We start from the raw sequence: 23,263 nt of genomic DNA on the forward strand, positions 1-23,263 counted from the left end.
CGTATTTCTTACCTCGCTCTCTCAAAGATTCATTTCTTTTTTCTTTTAACTTATCTATCGGTGTGAAAAATGATGGCCTCTGATCCCCTTGCCTAAAATTTATGACAGGTCAGAAGTCGCATTGTATTAAATTGTCAACTAGATAACAACCTCTCCTTCCTGAGGTCACTTGCAACTTGCTTGAGCTGAGAAACGAGGCGAGCCCTTTCGCAGTGCTGATACCCTTTCTCTTTATTAGTCATGCTGGTGGATAAGGAAACGCTTTCGACAACCTTGTGCTTTCACATTTAAAAAGGCAAATTTGGTCTACATCAATTTTAATCTATATTTCTGCCAATTCGTAGCCCAAGCTTTTTGGAAAAGTGTTAAATCCCCCCTTATTTTAAATATCATATGCTACAATCTTCTTTGTAATGTTTAGGAAAAAATAAATTTTAAAAACTGCTGTTTTTTTTTTTCGTTTGAATATTTATTGAAATAATGTTTTTGTCCTTAACACTCTTTTGTAAGCGATATGTATAATTTTTGCTAATAGGCAATGTGTTTCCAAAGGCAAAATTAGTTTGTTTTAAATTCGATTTGTTGATTCAAATTAGAATTTGCCCTTTATTATTGAACATTATTTATACCTACACATAGTTAAATAAATATAAATATACATATATTTTAGCAATGCACCTTTTATAAAATTTACACACTACTATCATTTAACACATCAAGATGTAAATTTTTATAAAATGAGCAGCGCAAAAGGCAGAATTATATGCATATTTAAATTCACTCTTTGGAAAGCCAAAAAGCAACAAATTTTAAAAATTATGTTTTACACATGTTCCATATAAATTAGTATTCATTACAAATGAGCCTTGATACTTGCCTTTATGAAAACTTTTGTCTTTTATTTGAATGTAACCAAAACTTGTAACAGTAATAAATTATGAATAAGTTGTTTATAAAAGTAAAGCATATAAAAATATAAAATAAAAACTTCATAAAAATGATGACTAATTCACATGACCAATAAAATCTCTATGGAAAATATACACCAAACTTTTTTGGTTCGCTTCTTTTCATAACACACATTTATTTTTTATGTAATTTCAAACTTCAAAAATAATAAATAATTTGTTCGCATAGCAGAAAACAAGTTTGCAGTTCAGTTCTGGAATATTAAACAAAAGGAAATAAAATCCACACTGGCAACTCGAATATTATTTTATTTTTAAATAATAAAAAAAAGAAAGGAAAAACTAAATTAGTGTTAATGTCTAGTGGAAAATAAAATTCTAATGGTCCGAGTCTAATCACAAAAATTTTAATATAGAAGAAAAGAAAAGAACTGCCAAATTTTCGTAACCAAAAGTTGAAAGACACTTTATTGTCGTATATTCAACTTTATTATTGTTTAAATTAATTTATTTATTTATAACAAAAATATTCATAATAAGGAGAAAAAAGGGAAATGGGTATTTTCTTTTTACCTATACCTTTAGGTCAAAAAAAAAAAAAAGAAAATCAAGGACTCAAAAAGGTATCTTGAGGAATACGAAACTCAAAATGTACATTACATTTGATTTCACAGTTTCCAGACAAAAATTAAAATTTATTGCAACTATAGACAAATAAGACAGATAGCGCAGAATTCGGGCTGGAAAATTAAATTATCACTGTTCTTTTTGGAATATACCATATTTAAGGGACTGTACACAAAATACAATCACGTTTAAATATACAACAATTTAATACGTACACAATGTTTTTGTTTCAATTCTTTTCATATAATAAACCAAGTAAGCTATCTGTTATCTGTAGTTCATAAATGATTTACAACCAACTAAAGCTCAAATAATAATACAAAGTTTCTAAAAAAAATCAAGCATTATATTTTTTTTTTTTCTGCTGTACATTAGTCGCCTACAAGGTTTTTGAGGGGACTTGTAATTTATGAGTCAAAATTTATTGGCAGTTGCCGAACTTTTAGAATCAATGTAGTTCAACAATTTTTTTTAAAACATTGGATTATTTTCTCCACCGAAGTGTGTACAGAGTAAATTTTTCCTTCCTTAAAACAATTTTACTAGATTTATAATTATTAAATATAAGGTAGTAGTAGTAGTAGTATTACATAAATGAAGCACAACAGTTTGTTAATATATTTGAACAAGCACGATTATGCACTTGTATAAACTGAGGTAATCAGCACAACACGCTTGTTGAATATCGCTTAATTCACCTTCACTTGAATCACTTCACATTATTTTTTAAATTATTTTAAATAACCATTTTTTTAAATATAATATAAATTTCAGAAAGAATGAGGGTAGTCTTATGCCTGCACCAACTCCGAAAATTTAACTAATGCATTGTTTATATGAAAAACCATATAAATCATACTTTTCCCTTTTTTATTTTTTTTTTGTGTATATAATTCCCGTAGACCCCCCATGAGATTAATATTGTTCAATATAACTTGGAGTTTCTTGATCAGTTTTAAAACACTTAAAAGAGGATCACACACAGATACGCACGTACACTATTTAAATGATATATCAAACTAGCACGTCAGGAGCTTTTTTTGTAATGTTAATTTTATTTTCGACTTTTTCTCTTTATTTATTTTATAGCTTTTTCAATTTCATTTTCAAAAAAATAATAATGAGTTATTATACATCAGCGCGCTAAGCCCCGTCGGTGCTCGGTACAATTAGAAATAAGGAACATATACGAATAAATCTCACAGTAAAAAGAGGATTACATAATACATAATACAATATCTAGTATATTTTCAAGTAAGAGCTAAACCCTAACCCATAATTATGTAAACACTAATCAGGGGTGTCATTATTCATATACCAATTAATTGGTGTAAGTGCTGCCTTGCAGGTAGTTTAAGAGAGGAATCCACCCAGCCAATAATGTGCAACTACATTCAAAAATCCATACTCTATTGCACCGCTTTCCTTTTTTTTTTCTTTTTAGTCAATTTTTTAGTCTCTATCTTCTTTTTCTCTTTTGTCCTAAAAGCGACAAAGCCACATCTTGCCTCCTGTGACTTCTCTCTTTTTATTTTAATCATTTTCCTTCAATTATTTTTTGATATTTTAAACATTTTTTGTGTTTTTTTTGTTTTTTGTTTTTTATATTTCACTATTATCTCTAATATTCCATTTCCTTAGCACATTACTGTTCGGTGTTAGTAGTCTCTTCTTTCCCTTTATCCTGCTTGGGAACAGCAGAGTTGCTCTCTTGTAGTTTATCCGTGTCGACCTTGCTTTCAATATTTCCAGGCTCTATTTTTACAGTGGTGCCTGTAATCAAAACCAATAATTTAATTATGCCTGCTATCTTAAATGAACTAAATTAAAAAATTATCTATGAATATATGAATGACTGTTACAATTAAAAAATCTCGGGTTTTCTCCGGAGGGTGCTCCACATGCAAAGGGCAAATGGTCCTCGGGAAGTGGAGAGGATGTGGACTTTTCCAGGGGCCTCTGTGGCCTTGGACGGTTTTTATCCACATCCTCCTAATGCTGCCGAAATTAAGTGTATACCCGAATGAGAATCGGACGTATGGGGTAGTGCCCTTTGGGGGTGGCCCGGGTTAGTTGGCGTAGTCACCAACAAAATGACATTGACTGAATGTCTGTAGGGCAAAGTAAAAAAAATAATAAATATAATATATTATATTAAATGTAATTATATAATAAATAAATAAAATAAAGCAAAATAACTAACTCAAATTAAATGTTTGAGATGAGTAGAAAAATGGCTGTTTTCTTTCCGTACACTTATTTGAATAAATTATATGAACGTAGGACCCCCACATTTTGCAATCAGAATTTTTGGACATTCCCTGAATAAAAATTACAACTGCTAAAAATGGTTCAATTTGAAAGGAAAAAAAAATTGTTATACAAACCTAGCAAGAGGACAGTGATCAACCATGAATTGAGAAATTCATAGAAACATAAATATCAACTGCCAAACAAACAAAGCTTGTTGCAGTACAATTTACAATTTTATATGCTTAAAACCAATTAACAAGTAATGTAAAAAAAAAAATTCACTATTTTTTCACTTGTCGCCGAGAATCAAATAGATTACACGACATTTGAAAAATGGCAAAAAGGAGGGAAAATTCAAAAGTGGGGTTGAGATGGGAAGTTAGTGCCCGAGGGGATTGAAGTCATGATGGCTCAAGTGGTAGAGTAGTGGCGTATCAAGCTGAAGGTCGTGGGTTTGAATCCCGCTTGTGACACTGACTTTTTTTATTTCAACTTAAAACTTTAATCAATTAAAAAAAAAAAAAAAAAATCAACATAACTTTAATAATTGGTACATTAGAAACATTGCCACCAGTGAGGAAAAATGGATTTACTGGCACAATGAACACTTTAGGGACATAATATGGACAGTTTCTTTGTGTAAATAGAACTAAGTTTTGTTCAAGACTACCTATGACCTCAACTGCATCCTTCCTAACTGCATACATAAAAAGTGTCACAGTTGGGCCTAAATATGTAGGATATTGAGCTTGTTCCCTACAGTCCTGATCCTAGTTCCTTCAGACTACATCTGAGTATAGACCACTTCTATAGGGGGAAAATGTTTCAATACAAAACGGAGAAGTAATTTATTGAAAAGCTCAGAATTTAGCCTCTAGATTGCAATTATTAATAAAGTATGACGACTAACTTCTTAGAGTGAAATTAATGTTAAAACCAAAAATTTAATCTTGAAATATACGTTTTAATGCACTACATACCTTGTTGTGGATAATAATGCATCATTTTGTTGTGTTGTGTCTGTGGCTGAGACTGCTGTCTTGAATTGGGGATTCTGTGCTGTTGGCGGTTCTGCTGTTGAACTGATTGATGCTGCTGCATGAGCTGTTGCTGCTGCTGGGGCGAGGGCATCTGTTGGAATGCATTGGGTCTTTGAATAGGTTGCGAGTACTTGGATGACATGCTGTTGTTGCTCAACATGCTGGAATTATTTGCTGGGCGGATGTACTGTACAGGCAGGGGTTGGTTGTTCCTCTGGCCGCCACTGTTGGTGCTCTGCTGCTGCAACACCTGGCATTTTCCCATGTCAAATTTTTGTTCTCAATTTATCAAAAGGCAAACATACCAGGTTCTGATTCGACTGATAATTCAAGAATTTAGGGTGGGTCTGTGTTGGGCTGGGCTGCTGCGATGGTACTTGTTTATTGCCACCAGAGTTGACCCCGCTCGACCTCGACTTAGGTGATGCTATTTGACCAGTACTGCTACCTAATTTTCGCACAAAATCAATATCTAAACGTGCTGTATTGCAATATACAAACACCAGAAATACAAAATGGAACAAACCTCCAGAAAATACACTATTTATGACATCAGGATTTGAGGAAGCAAGCTTTGAAGCGTCCCCAGGATGCTGAACAGGAGGTGCTGGCTTCAAGTAGTTCTGTGACTGACCTCGATAATGTCCAGCCTGGAAAGAAAATTTTGTTTTATAAAATGCATTTTAATTAAAAAAAAAAAAAAAAAAGTTTGTGCCTTTTAAAAACTTACTTGAGAATTATAGTTTGTCTGGGTCACATTTGATGATGATGAAGCCCCAGGATTACCACCAGAAGGTGTGTTAAAGCCCTGGATACCGAATGTGCCCTGTAATGCAGTCTGATTCCCTGTAGCAGTCAAAAGGGAATTTCCTGGAGCTTGAAACAATCCTGTTTGTCCAACTAGAGGAAGAAAGATTTTTTTTTTTAAATTACTGTATGTCAAAGTCCCAGAAATTGAATATGTATTTCTTCATAAAAAAATAAAAATTCTATGTATCTATAGTTTTAACTTTATTATTCTGTCTTTTACTTTTGTTTTTATTTCATTTATTTATTTTTTTATATGGTTCAAAAGGAAGCCTCCTTTTTAGATCAATAAAACTGGCATCCGAATTTTTGTTTTTCTTCTTGTATCAAATGATGAATTTAGAGGAGGAAAAAATGAATTAAATTTTAATAGCCAATTAAGCAGTGAAAAGAAACCTGTTGGCCAGAAGACGTATAAAAATAATAAATATACTTTTTCGAGTTTTTCTGTCTATCTCGCCAACAGTTTCATCACGTTGGCTACAATCTTGTTATTGTTACACATTAGGTTTGTTCCAACAAACAATCACCAACTAGTTCTTAACTAATCCGTGATTTATTGTTTGCACAAACCTGGACGACAGATCGCGAAATCTCAACTATGGTTGAATGCTTTTTTTTTCCAATTTCAGACTCCTATAGTCAAACGGTACCTTCCATATAGTTTGTAACTCGTCGTCGTAAGGACCATGGTAATCATTGATCAGATATTTATCCAAATCATACCTTTGTGGAACAATAGTTCAAATTTTATTCTGCATATTTTTGGAAATTTGAATAATATTTCAAATAAGAAATTTTTATTATTGCTTTAGTTTCTTTGTTGCTGTTGCCCTTTTTATTTTTATATTTGAAAAAATTAATTATGTTGTTTTTAAAAAATATAAATTTTTCATTAAAAACCACCTCCAACAACATTGCTAAAAAAATTTTCTTTTATTTATTTTACTTTATAACATTATTTTATTAATGTAAATGAACCTACACAAAAGAATTTTCTTGTAATAATTGGAATCCTATTTAAATTTTACAGAAGTATTTGGGTTGTGGAAAGATAGCCAGGGTCAGTTCTCTTTCTGATTATTAAAATTTATTAAATTTAAATTATATAACTCGGGTGATGTCTCATTCATGTTGTTCATTTTAATATTTTTAGAGCAAAATAATTTCACATTTGTTGATTTTTATTGCAAAATCCAGGCTCTAGTTTTCTGATAGCTTGGACGCATCATGGAACAAACGTATTATGTTTATGAAAAAATATTGCCTACAATGTCATAAGCCTATAAAATAATGAGTAAAGATAAAGAAAGAATTGCTAAAATGGGAGGATTTTATATACTTTTGATATTTACTTGAAACTGTTTCTACATATTGTGACCAACTTTTAATAAAATTGCTATGCAAGATCAAGTTGAACTTGTCAAAAGGCGTTATTCGCTAACTTGCGCCTCAACTGGTAGTTCAAACTCGAAAAAACAGAATAAAAACATACTTTTTTGAAGTTTTTTTAGACTTGATATTTCCTAATTTTTATAAAGTATTTCTACATATTGTGATCAATTTTTAACAAGATTGCTACACAAGATCTAGTTAAACTTTCAAACAGCTTCATTCGCCAACTCGCGCCTCAACCGGTAGTTCAAATTCAAAAACCCTTTTGAAAAATATACTTTTTCAAGTTTTTTTTAGACGTTTGATATTTCCTTAGTTTTAGAAAGTATTTTTACATATTGTGACAAATTTTTATCAAGATTACTACAGAAGATCAAGTTGAACTAGTCAAAAGACTACATTCGCTAACTCGCAACTCACGCCTCAACTGGTTGTTCAGACTAGATAAACCGTTAGAAAAATACTTTCTTGAAGTATTTTTTTTTCTTTTATTAGGTTAGTTTTAAAAAGTATTTCTACATATTGTAACCAAATTTTATCAAGATTGCTACACGAGATCAAGTTGAACTAGTCAAAAAGCTTCATTCGCTAACTTGCAACACCTAAACATATGATTGGTATGATCTCTCTTTCCAAAGTATGATACATTACATTAATCAACTGATAAATGTCATTAACAAAAATAATAAAACAGCCAATCAAGTGCCAGATTCAGCAGTGAGAAGAAACCCATTGGCCAGAAATACTCGGTAAAAGAGAAGACCTCTTTAAAACGGATAAACAGGCTTTTGAATTTTTCTCTCTGTCTCGTCATCAGTTTCATCATATTGGCATATGTTAATATTATGTTTATCAAAAGATATTGCCTACAATGATATAGATCTATAAAAAATGGAGCAAAGAAAATAGATTTTGCAAAGTAATAATTGTGGAAAGGGGAAGATTTTTTTAAAAATAAAGCTAAGACTTTACATATCATCATTTCCGATCTCTCTTACAAATGTGTGTGTCATCACTAACAAAACGACACAATAAAAATAAATTCAACTATTTAATTTTGTGTTATGCAGGGCTCTTAAAAAATTAAAATGATAAAACCGCCAATCAGGTGCCAGATTCAGCAGTGAGGAGAAACCCATTGGCCAGAAATACTCGAGAAAAGAGAAGACCTCTTTAAAACGGATAAACAGGCTTTTGAGTTTTTCTCTCTGTCTCGTCATCAGTTTCATCATATTGGCATATCATGTTAACATTATGTTTATAAAAATATATTGCCTACAATGATATAGATCTATAAAAAATGGGGCAAAGAAAATAGAATTTGCAAAGTAATAATTGCGGAAAGGGGAAGATTTTAAAAAAATAAAGCTAAGACTTTAAATGTCATCGCTTCGAATCTCTCTTACAAAAGTGCATGACATCATTTACAAAACGATACAATAAAAATACAACTTTAATTTTGTGTTATGCAGGATTCCTAAAAAAATAAAATGATAAAACCGCCAATCAGGTGCCAGATTCAGCAGTGAGAAGAAACCCATTGGCCAGAAATACTCGAGAAAAGAGAAGACCTCTTTAAAACGGATAAACAGGCTTTTGAGTTTTCTCTCTGTCTCGTCATCAGTTTCATCATATTGGCATATCACGTTAACATTATGTTTATAAAAAAATATTGCCTACAATGATATAGGTCTATAAAAAATGGAGCAAAGAAAATAGAGTTTGCAAAGTAATAATTGCGGAAAGTGGAAGAATTTTTAAAAAATAAAGCTTACTTTATATATCATCACTTCGGATCTCTCTTACAAAAGTGCGTATCATCATTTACAAAACGACACAATAAAAATACAACTTTAATTTCGTGTTATGCAGGGTTCTTAAAAAATTAAAATGATAAAACCGCCAATCAGGTGCCAGATTCAGCAGTGAGAAGAAACCCATTGGCCAGAAATACTCGAGATAAGAGAAGACCTCTTTAAAACGGATAAACAGGCTTTTGAGTTTTTCTCTCTGTCTCGTCATCAGTTTCATCATATTGGCATATCATGTTAACATTATGTTTAAAAAAAGATATTGCCTACAATGATATAGATCTATAAAAAATGGAGCAAAGAAAATAGATTTTGCAAAGTAATAATTGCGGAAAGGGGAAGATTTTTTTAAAAATAAAGCTAAGACTTTACATATCATCATTTGATGTATGATCAGTATTATGTCAAGGGGTAAAATAACAAACAAAATTCCAAATTTGCTAAACTTTCGACTTGGGCTCCAAGGTCATCAGGACATATTTTTGAAGCCCGGGTCAAAAGCTTGGCAAAGTTGTAATTTTGTTTTTTTATTCTCCCCCTTACCCCTTGACATAATATTGATCATACGTCAAATTAAACTTTCAGTGGTTGATACCTTCTCTTCAATATCATCACTTCGGATCTCTCTTGCAAAAGTGGAAAGAAAGAAAGAAAAGGGGAGAAAAAAAATTTCATGTACTATGCATGTTACTTAAAAAAATTAAAATAATAAAACAGCCAATCAGGCGCCAGATTCAGCAGCGAGGAGAAACCCGTTGGCCAGAAATACTCGAGAAAAGAGAAGACCTCTTTAAAACGAATAAACTGGCTTAAGTTTTCCTCTCTGTCTCGTCATCAGTTTCATCATGTTGGCTAAATGATAAATTAGAACCACAATTAAAATTTTACAAAAAAATACAATTGCAATATTAGTGATTTTACAATTTTTCCGTAGACTTTATTCATGGTGAAATTAATTCAATAGCATTAATGTAAACAATATATTAAATAGCCAATCAGGTACCAATTTCAGCAGTACGAGAAAAGCCGTCTGCAAGAAGCACTTGTCAGAAAAGGAAGAACTTTCAAAAGATTAATCTCATTCTGTCTCGTTATGAGTCTGATCATATCGGCATATTTTAAGTGACGGCTTGTTTTGTTTGTTAAGTTTACATAAAATAATTACCTGTTGAATTAGAATAAAATGAAGTAGGAGTAGTCTGCATAGTCGGTACAGTCCCTCTTATGTAATTGGAAGCTACCATTTGTGCTTCATAAGGCATGTAATTAAGTTGCACCTGTGAATATGAATTTAATTTAACACTAATTAAATGATAAGGTCAAAATAATATGAAAAGTGTAAATATAAAAACAATTTATATAGTAGTATAATATCTAGAGCTATTCTTATTATTGTATTGTTATTCTTATTCTAAAATAATTTTCCACCTGTGGGTGCGATGATTGGAATCCCTTTGTGCCGATTGCGCCAAGTTGTGTCGTTGACTTTACGCTAGCTGACATGAGCGACGAATTGGCGGTTGACGAAGTGATCAAAACAGTAGGATTATTTCCAATTTGTTGAGACTGCCCGTAAGGATTCTGCCAAAAGAAAGAACAAAATTATAATTCCAATTATTTTCTTAATGCTACTAAATAATTTGAATTGTTCAATAATTACCGGCTGTAGTCTGAAGGGACTGTAGACCTCACTTGGATGGGGAGCGTTGGTACCGGCCGCCTGAGGAATGTGATATAGCGATTGCTGGTTGTATGCAGACGTCTGGCCCATAACGCTACCCTGGTTCAAGTTAAACTGATACTGGTTGAAATTGGTCCTTGTAGGCTGGCTTCCCATTACAGGGCTCATAAACGAATAAACATCGCTTGTAACTTGTTGGCCCCCTGCAGCCAAATTTATCACAGTAGGTGGTGAAGGGATGGCAGGGATGTTACTATATTGCTACAAATAAATTAACAATTTGAACTAAATTTTCTTTCAATCCGAATAGTATTTTAAGACAGATAAATTTAATATTAATTGAAATGTGTATCAAGAATTTACATAAGAAAAAAAAAACATACTTGGTAGTTGTTAAAATGTGTAGTTTGATTATACTGAGGTGGCGGAGATGATAGGCTAGCTCCTGAATGATTGGCTAGACCTGAAGCCATGGCCACCGCTTGTGGCTGTGGCGTCGACGCCGGATTATTTGGATCAGGTTTCATCATGTTGGCATTACCCGAGCTATACGCTCCTGCAGTACCTTGCAGTGGCGTAGTACTAAAGTTCAGGAAAAATATAGTTTGTCTTAATAAAAGTCTTGACGATGTTGGTTTTTTAAATGGAAGGATGGTTTAAAACCACTCACCCGTAAACATCAGCACTGTTGAAGGCTGAATCATCGACCTGGTGAGCAGAAGAGTGGTCCAAAGTCGTGTCGACAACGCCACCGAAGTTTGTGGTGAAGGTTGTCGATGATGTTGACACCACTCCTAAATTTTCATCGACATGGTGTTGATGATGTTCCATTACGGTACCTGGATGGTCCCAGACCTTTACAAGAAAAAATTATCAATTAATATAAAATTTACATAAAATTAAATTACATTGTACCTTTTTAACGGAAGCAATCTTTTGGTTAAGATCTGCTGTGGATGATGACTGGACCAATATTGAGTGAGGGATATTTGTTTTGTCTTCAGTCAACTGGGATAATTCTGAATCAAATTTGAAATCCATATCGACATTGTCCTCACCCTGTATTTAAAAAAGACCATTAATAAAAGAACAATCATATTTAAATAATATTGATATAGAAACTGTCAATCTGACCTTGTTAAATGCCATCGGCATCTGTAGGGCTTCTGGCACCTTGTCACCTGGTTTCATTTCATTGGGTTTGTAGCCAGCTGTGACAAGACGCATTTGGTGAGTGTTTGCCTCCATATCATCATCGAGCTTCCCTTTGACTTTCTCCAGTGCCTGGGTTTTATAATTTGTATTTTGGATAATTATTGTCTGAACGGGATGTCTCATATTCTTATCCACCTGTAATATTGACCAATTGTAATTAAAAGAGAAAATTATTGTTTCAACTTAGAAGAAATTGTCATCTTAATCAGAACAGGGCTGCTTTGTACTAATATTATTTAAATGTTAGTATCTTTATAGGGGGAAAAATTCTAATTGTACTTCGGTTAACTTACATCTCTATTCATTTTCGTTAAGGCCTTATCAGCAGTTGGACTTCCCGTTTGACTGCCAGTGCCAGACTGATGATCACCGAGATCCATACTGGTCTTATCCTGTCCAGGATTCACCGTAGACATGTGGACCGTGTTGGGCGGTGGTGTCGTTCTGGTACTGAGTGATATAGGCTTGTCCCATGCATTAGTAGGCGGAGGCGGTGCAGCGGTGCAATTGACGACTTCGGTTCTATTGAGCGAGAATAGTTGCACAGTGTGGTTGAGCTTGTTCATGTCGTTCACCTCCTGCTGCTGTTGCTGTTGTTGCTGGCGGGAATTTTCAAGGCGTTGAAGGCGAGGAGGTTTGTTATTCCGTTCTCGTTTATTCAAGTGTAGCATTTTGTTCATTTGAGCGCCTTTGTTAGGGTTGCTGCCCTGGGGATTCCCTTTTGCATCTTTATTGGCACGTCCACGTTTTTGATCATCTTTTGACAACGGACGTGGTTCTTTGCCTACTTTTTTACTTCTCACTTCTTGGAAGCCATTATCTGTTTTATGCACAATTAAATTAAAACAAATTCTTTATTACAAGAATAGAAAAAGTTTAAAAGAAAAAATTACTCGTGTAATTAGAGCTATCAGAGTCTTTTTCCATGAGGGCTTTTTTATCACCAACAATGTTATTAGCCAAGTCCTCATTTTTACCATCGTCTGCTCTACTGGGTCTTCCATTCATTTGCATCGAGTTGAATGTCCCACGTTTATCACCAACAGACCTAATTGTAACAATTACAAACCATTTTATTTTGAGATATAGGAGAAAGGAAAGAGTATTTTAACTTTTTTTTAATCATTCAAGCCAAAATAATTTTGTCAAGTGCTCAGGAAATTTTCAAAATGTGTTAGATTTATTAAAACTTACCTCTGAAATTTACTCTTATCCATTTTGTTAGGATGTCTAAAGTGTTTTCCCTTTCCGTCGCCGCTTTCACTTGCATCACTTTGCGTTTCCTCGCCGCTGCCTTTCCCTTTGTTTTTGTTTTTCTGGTTGCGGTTGCCATCCTCTTTCCTCATGTCCTTGTTCTGGCGAGAGAATCCTGAAATTAGAGCAAAAAAATGTATTTTATTCTTTTAAAAAATACATCATTATTAATATTCACTTTTGCTTCATATATATTTTTTTTGCTAATGTCTACTTGTTTTAAAAGGCTCAATATAATCCGAGGATGGGAATGGATTGAGGAGAAAAGCACGGACGACTGTTTTTAAAAACTAATCTCAAAATTTTGTTATAAAATTACATCTACTAAGAAATAATGAATAAACTGTTTTAAACAACATTTATTTTAAATTGTTAAATAGAAAATATAATGGTTTTCTTTCCTTTGAAGGAAACGGGGGTCTAGTGGGAAGGCTTTTTAAGGAGAGACATCTCTTCTTGGCGAAAAGGGTAACTACTAATTGGTGATCAACATCTCTTTAGAATACCTGTAATTCCAGCAGTATTTGTTTTATGTTTAGCCTTTTCTTCCGATTGAAGGTCGGAATCTCCTTGTAAGGGTTTATCAGTGCTGAGTTTGTCGTCGTTTTCATTTTTGTTCTCCGTGTGCTGGTGAGAGGGGAATGGGGATTTACTTCCCGGAGGTCCGTACTGGCCACCGACATTGCACATCCCTCCTCGTGAAGCCCGGAAGCCTCCTCCGCCTCTGCCTCGCCTTGAAGGTTCTCCGATTGGGGCAAATCCCCCTTCCTTTCTCCTGCCAGAGTCATAGCCGCCACCGCTTCCGATGGGCTGTTGTTGCTGGGGCTGTTGCTTTCTATCCTGCCTGGTTTGTGTTGAGCCCTTGTCGGCCTCGTTTTTCTTTGACTCCCTGTTTCTTTCGTCCTTGTCTTTTTTTCTGTCTCCAGACCTAGGAGACCCAAGGTTAATTATTGTTCCAAAATTTGAGGAGTTATTTAGAAATATTTTCACTAACCTTTGTTTGCCATCGTTAGTCTTTTTATCTTCTTTCCCTGATTCAGTGGATGCAGAAATTTCATCTGCAGACCCTTCTGATTCAGAACCCATTCGATGACCCTTTTGAGGCTTGTTACCAACACGCCTATAAAATAAGTTTTTATTACATAATATAATAATGTGTCATCCTGTAAATACTATTATAGTATTTGTAGTTACATTAGTAATTACTAACTTGAATCTGCACATAATTTTATAACCAATCCTTCATAAATAAAATATCTAAGTGATTTATTTAGGATTTACCTTCCACCTCCTTCCCTATTCGGCCAGTTGCTACGAGAAGGAAATCCCGTGTAATTGCTATTTCCAGAGAGACCGCCTTGCCTCGAACCACCTCTTCCTGAACCACGGTTTCCTCCACCTCTATTGCTCTTTTCACCCCTGTTGTCTTTCAGCAGCGTTACATCCTTTTTTTTATCGTGTGTATCATCTTTGATCTGAGTTTCACCTTCTTCTTCAGCAGGCACTACAAAATTTAAAAAAAAATCTCATTTCCCTCATCTATACATTGTACTTTAAATAATTTTTTACGTTGAGATTGCGTTGGCTGCGTTAATGACTGGTCTGTAAGGGGAGGTGAAGGAGAAGATTTCTGATGGACTGTCGACGGGCTATTCTCTTCAGTGGCGTCTGCCCAAGATGTATTGTTACTCGTCGAAGTCACACCTGGACCCAGCTTTGTCCACTCATCTGCCGTTGTCCTAGTCAGTATCAACGACGTGCTCAACTGTTCCTTCTTCTCACTGTACTGTTTGTCATAAGCTGTGAATTTTTCATTCTTTATCGGACCGTAGCCTTCTCTTCTAGATTGATTTTCTCTCCTGTCTTCTTTAAAACTATCTTTTTTCCTTGGCTTGTCTTCCCTGTTGTCCCAGCTAAAACTGTGGCTTGTTTCACCCATAGACCTATAAAAGGACCACTAGTAATTGTGGATTAAAACATACTTTAATCAACGTACCTCGTGTCATCTCTGATGGATTCCTTAGAGTTTCTTGACTCTCTAGATATCCTAGAATCTCGAGAATCAGGTCTTGTCGGGTGTTCAGGCCTGTCTCTACTTTCTGGTCTTTGTGGCCTCTCTCTTATATCGTCTCTATCATCCGAAAAATTAGACTACACAGATAAAAACAAATTAATCAAATGGTTTCAACAAAAAATGAATAAAAATAACAAATAAAAAATGGCACCCACATGAACTTTGTTGTAGCCGTCCACAGGATTAGGTTTTTTAACATCCCTACGACCTTTCTTATCATCGGCATGATTTCTGTTTTCCCAGGTGGTCCCTCTTCTTCCTTCCCATTCAACCTCCCTTTCCCGCCTAAAAATTGAAAAACATGTTTATCATAAAATGGATAGCATAAGTCAGTTACTAGTTTCAAAAAACAAAACAGAAGGCTAGAAAGACTAGGAATGAAAAATATAAGGGTTACTGACTGCCTGCAATAAGATTCTTTATTTCTATCTTCATAACCTCTCTGAGATCTATTGTAATCTGGTCCATGGCTGTCAAAATAGCTTTTTCTGTTAGACTCGTAACCTCTGTCATTTCTTACTCCTCTAAACCTATAGAGGGTAACAAATTTCTTATTAAGATACATTGAAATCAATCTTGGAGTCCATTTTTTTTTGTTTATTTGAATTCATTTGTACAAAAATAGGAAACAGAGAGAAAAGTGTAAAACGGATAGCAAGTTATTTAGACTTTTATTCTCTATATTCTAGAGACTAAAACAAGCACTATTTACAACATATAATCATATGAGTTTGTGTATATAAAACCTGATTTTAAACAAAATCATGATTACTGACCAAACCCTAATCTATTACTATTATGAACTTCCATGATGATTCCATCATATCATCCCTACCATCAGGGGGAGAAAAAAACACCTAGATCAATATTTTAAATATGAACTTCCAGCTCCAAAACTCGTATGCTACTTTCTGTTTGTTTAAAAAACACAGTAACAATAACAATAATAAGAAATTTTTCTTTAATGAAAAGTATTATTATTAAAATTATTTATTATTGTAATGTTAGACAGAGGCATGCATCATCCAGTAAAAACACCATCAGTAATTTCATTATAATTTTTTATTTTTATTTTCATAGAATCCACATACACACTCACAAATTCCACTGGTAATGATCGCAAATATTTTTAAAGAGAGACTTGCACCCACTACAAATATAATATCATGAATCTAATTTTAACAAAAATATTCACTCACTTATTTCTCTCTCCTCTCTCTCTCTCACTCACACACACACGCACCACCTTTCATCAAAACAGAGATCTTGGTAACTATTTATTTTCTTTGATAGCATTTATTAATAGAACAGACACCAACTTATGTTCTGATATGATAATTTTACATTAAAATCACATAAATTCATGCACACACCCACAAAAAGTCAAGGTTGGCAAAGATTAACTTTTTTGTAAGGATTTCCATTTACCATGTACATGTTATTAATCTTTTAAATTCAAATATCACACATGTGTATGCATGCACACATGTGAATCTTAAAAGTTTTGGCATGCCTCTAGATTTTTATTCCCAATTTTTAAACCATCCGAAATTAGTGCATATTTTCGGTTGAGATGGGCAAAATATGATAAAGTACAAGACGATCAAGAGAATGTTAGTTATAAATATCAAAGGTCAAAAATTTTTATCTGTTTACAAACATAAACATAATATTAAACACAATCTTTGAAACTTATGATCGAAGTCTACATTTTCCTGTAGTTTCCAAACGGGAATTCTTTTGTTCAACAATTTAATTTGGTAAATGATTTTTAAAAAAGTTTTTAGTTTAAACAAAATTAGAGTCAATCAAGTTTTTTCTTCCTGCAGTTAAAAATAGATTGTTTAAACCCAATTTTTTTTTATTTAAATCCAAATTTTGTGTTATTATTTTTATTTTCTGTTTTACAAATTATCTTTTTACAAACTAAAATATAATTTTGATTAATTTCTGTATTGTATTCTACTAATGATGGGGTACAGAAATTATCCTCGAAATTTCCTGATAGTCTATTCAAATACCCATTTTTCTAACGACTAGTTTTAACACAATTTTCTCTCTGGATAGATAAAAGTTCAGAAAGTAAAAAACAGTAAGGCTCTAACTAAATAGGGGTGAACCAGAAAAATTGGGATTCCTAAGCAGTAAATTCTCAGCTGCTAAAAATCTTATTAGAGTATAAATAACTTTAATCAAAATATTTTATATTATTACAAAGAAGAATAAATTAAGTATAAAATAATTGTGGAATTGCATTAGGTTTTTAGATGCTGAGAATAGTATGAAGATGATGAATGGTAAGCAGAACTCAACACATGCAAATTAAAACCATGCAATTAAAAAATAATAGCTAACCGGTCACGATCACGATCACGATCCTGTTCTGGAGGAGTGTGGCGGTTGTCTCTACTATCCCTTTCTTTTTCATCTTCCTTGTCCTTCAGCCTTTCTTTTCCACGTTCAGAAATATCAGATTCGCCAGATCGGTTTGATCCACCTCCTTTATTATAATGTGAGGAGCCGTGGTTCGAGAGGAGGCACCGTGGATCATCTCCTATTGAGTTGAAATTTTGAAATTGATAATTTGAACTGTTGGAAGCATGCTGGCGCATGTACTGCTGGTTGTTTTTCTCGTTTTGTTGCTTCTGGAACCTTGGGGCTAGTGTGAAGCTTGAGTAAGTGTTGTCCCTACCCCGGTCGCGGTCACGGTCACGGTCGCGATCCCGATCACGATCCCTGTCCCGCCCATAGTTTGGCCTCGAATCCATTTGTGAAATTTGCCTGAAATCTCTGTCACTTGTGTCTTTATTGATCAATGTCGGTGTCATTTGTTTGTCCTCTTTCTCTCTGTCATTTGACATAGAGGAAAATGACGATTCATCCTTGTTTTTGTTTTTCAGCTCATTTTCCTGCATACTTTTCTTGAGGACAAATCTCTGTTCTTCATCCTCTTTCCTCTGATGTGCTCTATCAGCAACAGCCGCTATCGACTCTCTTAAATTTCTCTTTGCTTGCATTTCCGTGCTCAGTTCCATTTCTTGTCTTATAACCTTTAAAAAAAAAAGTAACAACAAATTATAATAATAATTCTGAAAATAATGTTCTATATTTATATTCTTATTAATATGATACAATGATACAATATATAATACAATAATAATGATACAATTAAACAAATCCCCTTTTTATTTGTTCATTAAATATTCAATGTTTTGTTTAAATTCACATGATTTACTAAAAATTAAAATATTAATAAATTATTTTGATCGTATTTATTTTATCTTATTATGGACTTAAAATGGGATGTAATTAACAGATTCCATTTATTTTATAATTGACTATTAAACTTAATAAACAAATTACTAAAGTCTTGCTTCTATTTAAGAAATTTTACATTTGAATACAATTAACATTATGTACTGTTATTAGGGAAACTGCTTTTTCCAAAACTTGATTTTATGGTATCATTAACTTTTCTGTTTGATCTTAAATTTATATTACTAAATGAGCTTTGTTTTGTACTCACTGGGTCATTTGTTCTAGACATAGATGCTCTATAGTCAGACGATGGCAGTGATGTGTTTCTTTGCAGCCAGGGCTTTTCGTTTTGATGGCTGTTTTGTTTATCAGAATCATTTTCCTTTTTATGGTCATCTTTAATACGTTGAGGTGAAGATTTCTGTTTATCCCTATCGTCGTCAGCTCCTGTGCTTTCATTATCGCTGAAATTCAGCGTTTCACTGTAATCGATATCATCTTGATTGGCCCAGCCGGTATCCCTCGCAATTTCATCGATGCGATTGATATCTTCGACTTTGACAATTGGAAGGTCCTCTGAATCACCGACGGTGGGGCGGGAGGAGCCTGGCATGAATCGGTTTTCAGAAGGGCCTGACATATGACTTGATCTAACTGAAGGGGGTATTCCCGAAAATCCGGACGGGAATGAATTTGGGCCTGTTTTAGATAACAAGAACGGCATGCTCCCTTTGAACGGCAGAGAAGAAATCTGGCTCTGAGGAGGCGAGATGGAAAGGCCTACCGGGGCCACGCCCGCCCCAAATTGGCCCAAGTTGTTGCGAACTCCACCAGTCTCCTGAGGAAAATAAGGGTGTTGGGGTGTGGCTGCTCTCGCACTCCCTCCTAAAACCCAAGAGCCTTCCGTTTGCGGGCGAAGAGATGGGCCTGGGCCATAAGGAATATCCATCACCGCCCCTCCACTCCCCTTCGGGTGGGCCTGGGCCACTCCCTCCCCAGATAGGCTCGGGAATTCTTGGTGGAACTGCGGTGACTGGTGTGCCAGGAAGCTCGGACCTTGATCTGCACACATAACTGAACTCCAAGTTTTGTCTCCTGTGCTTGTTGTGTTTCCTACTGGCTTCATCATCACCTAAGGGTATCAAAACAAACAGTAAACAGCAAACCCGATAAGAAGAAAAGAAAACAAAAATACCTGTGGTTGAGTGGTTGGGGTCTGTGTTGACAAGTTTTGCGGCGGAACAGGTGTCCCCACGGCAGCAGGGGCACTTGTTCCATGTGATTGGCTTATTGAACTCGCCTGCAGGCAATAAAGTTATAAGAACAGGCTAATCATTCAACTTTAATCACAAAAAATTACCGGTGTCGTTGAAGTCTGTGTGGTCGGCTGGGGTGTTGGGGATGGACCCATTTCTCCTGGCTTGCTCCCCCATCCTGTTCCTCCTGTCGGTACTAGGCTTACTGTTGGATCGTTTCCGCTGTGTTCTGATTTCAAACTAGGGAGATTAGCCGGGGGACGACGAGATGGTGGGACCTTGCCAAGCGTTTGCATTCCATGTCTGCGTGCTAGTAAGTTCTTTTGAGGATGGTGATCACTAGATTCGCCCTAGATATTGTTAAAACAATATACATCGGTTTTAAAACTTTAATATTTATATAATACTTAACAAACTTTCATTAACTGAAAGAAAGAAATACATAAAAGAACCATAAACAGTTTAAATAATTTGTAACATAAAATAAAACTTCATTAAAAAAAAAGTCTGACCTGAATGCACTTTAAAAGAATAACCATTTAAAAATATCTGGAAACTAAAAGAAACCAACAAAGAACAAATCTCAGTAGCATTAAGATTCAGAATGATCGAGTCAGATAGTGTACACAGGAAAAATGAATCACTCATGAGTCATGCAATAGCAGATTTTTCAAAACAAGTTTCCTTTAATCACATTTGACATAATAACAATTACTTTTAAAAATAAAAACAAATTAATTGCACTGATAGGTGCTGAAATATTTTCTGGTTTGCTTTTATTACATGTCTTTGATTATTTTAATCACAAAATCGAGGTTATACGTTGCACGAGCATCTTATCTTCCTGAGAATTTAACTTTTCTCGTATGTCATGCTTATCAAGCATATAACATTTAAATTGATTAATCATGATTAATTGTAACAAATAGAGTTGAATCTTGTTAATTTGGGTCTCACTGGTACAATGAAAAAATTCTGTACATTTTGATACACTCAATAATAAATAGTAAATTATTTTTTACAATGGGAGAGAGAATTCTATAAATCGAAATGGAGCCACTTCCCCTCTTTATAATTCCAACTTTGTCATTGTAATTATTCCTCCGAATTTCCACATATGTTTACTTCCTTGCAGCCTAGTTTCTTCGAACTTTCTCTAGTTTATTATGTTTGGTGGACAATGTTTTGTCAATGTGTTCTCATCATTGGTCACTTTTAGGAAAATCATTTATTCAAAGGACACCAAGCCACATTGAATTTTTTTTTAAATAATGCATAATAACATGCCTTACATAAAAAAAGAATAATTAATTGAAAGAAATAATGCATAATGTCCAATTTTACAGTTGATCTATTTTCACTTTTTCATTATTATTACAATGTTTCATATATGTACAATGCATGTAAGAACTTTTAAAAATGCATATCAACTCTTAATTTTTTTCTTTCCTCTTGATAATTTTTTCTCTATTATTTTTGTGTTCCTTGGGTTTTATCAAGAGTCGACTGTATTTAGCAAACAACAAAAGAATAGACTAAGCGTTAAAATAATGGCACATATACATATTCAGTACAGATGTTCAACCAATGCTCGTTCTATAATAAGTAACCTAGATATTCTAATTAAAAAGTCCTTGTAAAAGTAATGCTATACAGGAAAAATAATTATATTTTGTACAGCTACTAACTTACTGGAATTTTCATTTTTAATAGTTTCAAATTTTTATTTGATTAATAATTTTGTATTCGGTTATCTGTTTAAATAAAAAATATTTAAATTAGTTATTTTGTTTGTTGTAATAATTCTAGTACAAATCCAGTATGCAAATTTAGTTAAAATTCGAATCATGTATCAAAAGTATTCCATCAAATTTTCATAGAAAACAGACTGTATTAATTGAATTCGCTATACATGCTTGTATGTTTTGAGTGTTGAATCTGTATCATTTGGTAAATTAACACTTTTAATGTAAAGGAGGTAAATTTACCTCCTTCATGGTCGAAAATTTCTCATGTTGTTCCTTTCACCAGACCTTTGGTTTGAATTTATTGAGTGAATTACCTACCTTAAACTGCAAGCTGTTTTCGATTATTTTAATTTGAACCTGAGTTATTGCAGTTTTTCCATATATATATATTTTTTTTAAAAAAAGATTGTACTATCATTTGGTAATTAAACTTAATTTTAGTATTTTAAAAATTGGTATTAATATTTTGATTTAAAAAAATAGAAAAGTACAATAAATAAAAAAATAACTTATTTTTTGTGTTCTTTTACCATTTTTTTTTGTTTAAAATATTTTTTTTGTTTACAAACTGCTAAAAATAATAGTAATTGTCGGTAGTGAGGAAGCAACATTTGTTTATTATGATTTTTCTTTCATAACGTGCCTTTTAAAATTTTAGAAATATTGGGTTGTCCGGAAAATAATGCAGGATTTTGGTATTAAACAAAAAAAAAGAAACTAGTTACTTTAAAGCAATGTTCTTTAATCAAAATAATTTCCCATACTCTCAATACATTTCTCCCGTGTTGGTAACTTATTAATTCCGTCTGAGTAGAATTCAGAATTTTTAGAATTGATAAAGTCAATAAATGCATTTTCCAGTTCCGTTTGATTTTTGAATATTATGTGTTGTAAGTAGTGGTCCAGGTGTCTAAAAAAATGGTAGTCAGTAGGCGAGAGGTCCGGAGAGTAGGGTGGGTGAGGCAAAGTTTCATAGCCAAGCTCCAATAATTTTTGTGACGTTACACGTGACACATGTGGTCGAGCGTTGTCATGCAACAAAATGGGCCCTTTCCGATTGACCAAAGAGGGCTTCATTACTGCCAATTTCTGATGCATGGTATTAATTTGGTTACAGTATGATTCAGCATTGATGGTTTCGCCAGGATTTAAGAAGCTGTAGTGTATTAAACCAAATGAAGCCCACCATACCGTAACCATTACCTTTTTTTGATGAGTTGGGGGCTTTGGAGCTTCTCCTTTGTCGAGCCACTGTCCAGAACGTCTAGTGTTATCGTAGAGAATCCACTTTTCGTCACATGTAACAATTCTGGCCAGAAATGGGTCATTTTTGTTTCGACAAAGAAGTGATGCACAAACATCAAAGCGCTGATTTTTTGGCGATCGTTTAATGAGTGTGGAACCCAATTTTCAAGTTTTTTCACTTTTCCAATCGCCTTGAGGTGGTCAGCGACGGTCGTTTTACTGACTTTGAGTTGCTCTGCAAGTTCTCGAACAGTTGTTTTGGGGTTTTCTTCCACCACTGATCGCAGAACATCATCATTAAGAGAGGAAGGCCTTCCACGACCTTCTTCATCTTCAAGGCTGAAATCTCCCTCCCGAAATTTTTTAAACCACCTTTGCACAGTGCACTCATTAACACAACCCTCGCCCCAGACTTGGTTAATGTTTCTAGCCGTTTGGGCTCCGCTTCGGCCGAGTTTAAACTCGTAAAAGAAAATCGTACGAAATTCTCGCTTTGACATTATAAGGATGACTGAATTATTTCCAAGTAGCGGAATGCTACAGAGGTAAACAAACAATATCATTTGGAAGAGGATTAATAAGTGTTGACATTCATACAAATGAGTAATCCTGTAAACGTAAACAGAATATTTTATATAGATTTTTTTTAATGAAAACTTAAAATCCTGCATTATTTTCCGGACAACCCAAT

General features: G+C 33.9%; 1 protein-coding gene across 4 annotated transcripts in view; it reads right to left on the minus strand.

The window, feature by feature from the left end:
• Window positions 1-1,722: 1,722 nt before the first annotated feature.
• The window catches only part of LOC106666322 (zinc finger CCCH domain-containing protein 13), a 29,964-nt gene continuing 8,423 nt past the window's right edge, over window positions 1,723-23,263 (minus strand). The window contains exons 1-27 of one of the 4 annotated variants that reach the window (XM_024227838.1): window positions 20,092-20,171; window positions 19,684-19,929; window positions 19,519-19,623; window positions 18,592-19,455; window positions 17,421-18,115; window positions 15,467-15,595; window positions 15,221-15,350; window positions 14,988-15,142; window positions 14,561-14,934; window positions 14,273-14,495; window positions 13,986-14,111; window positions 13,498-13,919; window positions 12,932-13,106; window positions 12,631-12,785; window positions 12,029-12,557; window positions 11,657-11,873; window positions 11,438-11,581; window positions 11,193-11,377; window positions 10,906-11,104; window positions 10,502-10,783; window positions 10,270-10,422; window positions 10,007-10,118; window positions 5,559-5,728; window positions 5,355-5,478; window positions 5,134-5,276; window positions 4,769-5,078; window positions 1,723-3,308 (exon numbers count right to left, since the gene is read on the minus strand). In XM_024227838.1, coding sequence (XP_024083606.1) covers window positions 3,181-3,308; window positions 4,769-5,078; window positions 5,134-5,276; window positions 5,355-5,478; window positions 5,559-5,728; window positions 10,007-10,118; window positions 10,270-10,422; window positions 10,502-10,783; window positions 10,906-11,104; window positions 11,193-11,377; window positions 11,438-11,581; window positions 11,657-11,873; window positions 12,029-12,557; window positions 12,631-12,785; window positions 12,932-13,106; window positions 13,498-13,919; window positions 13,986-14,111; window positions 14,273-14,495; window positions 14,561-14,934; window positions 14,988-15,142; window positions 15,221-15,350; window positions 15,467-15,595; window positions 17,421-18,115; window positions 18,592-19,455; window positions 19,519-19,623; window positions 19,684-19,929; window positions 20,092-20,118 — 6,522 coding nt within the window. In that variant the 5' untranslated portion in view covers window positions 20,119-20,171 and the 3' untranslated portion in view covers window positions 1,723-3,180. Of the gene's footprint in view, window positions 3,309-3,397; window positions 3,647-4,768; window positions 5,079-5,133; window positions 5,277-5,354; window positions 5,479-5,558; window positions 5,729-10,006; window positions 10,119-10,269; window positions 10,423-10,501; window positions 10,784-10,905; window positions 11,105-11,192; window positions 11,378-11,437; window positions 11,582-11,656; window positions 11,874-12,028; window positions 12,558-12,630; window positions 12,786-12,931; window positions 13,107-13,497; window positions 13,920-13,985; window positions 14,112-14,272; window positions 14,496-14,560; window positions 14,935-14,987; window positions 15,143-15,220; window positions 15,351-15,466; window positions 15,596-17,420; window positions 18,116-18,591; window positions 19,456-19,518; window positions 19,624-19,683; window positions 19,930-20,091; window positions 20,172-23,263 lie in introns of those variants that run through there. The other 3 variants (XR_002910471.1, XM_014393423.2, XM_014393425.2) reach the window with 3 other exon arrangements.

Source organism: Cimex lectularius, unplaced genomic scaffold (genome assembly GCF_000648675.2).
Source record: "Cimex lectularius strain Harlan isolate CLEC.00 unplaced genomic scaffold, Clec_2.1 scaffold62, whole genome shotgun sequence".
NCBI lineage: Eukaryota > Metazoa > Arthropoda > Insecta > Hemiptera > Cimicidae > Cimex > Cimex lectularius.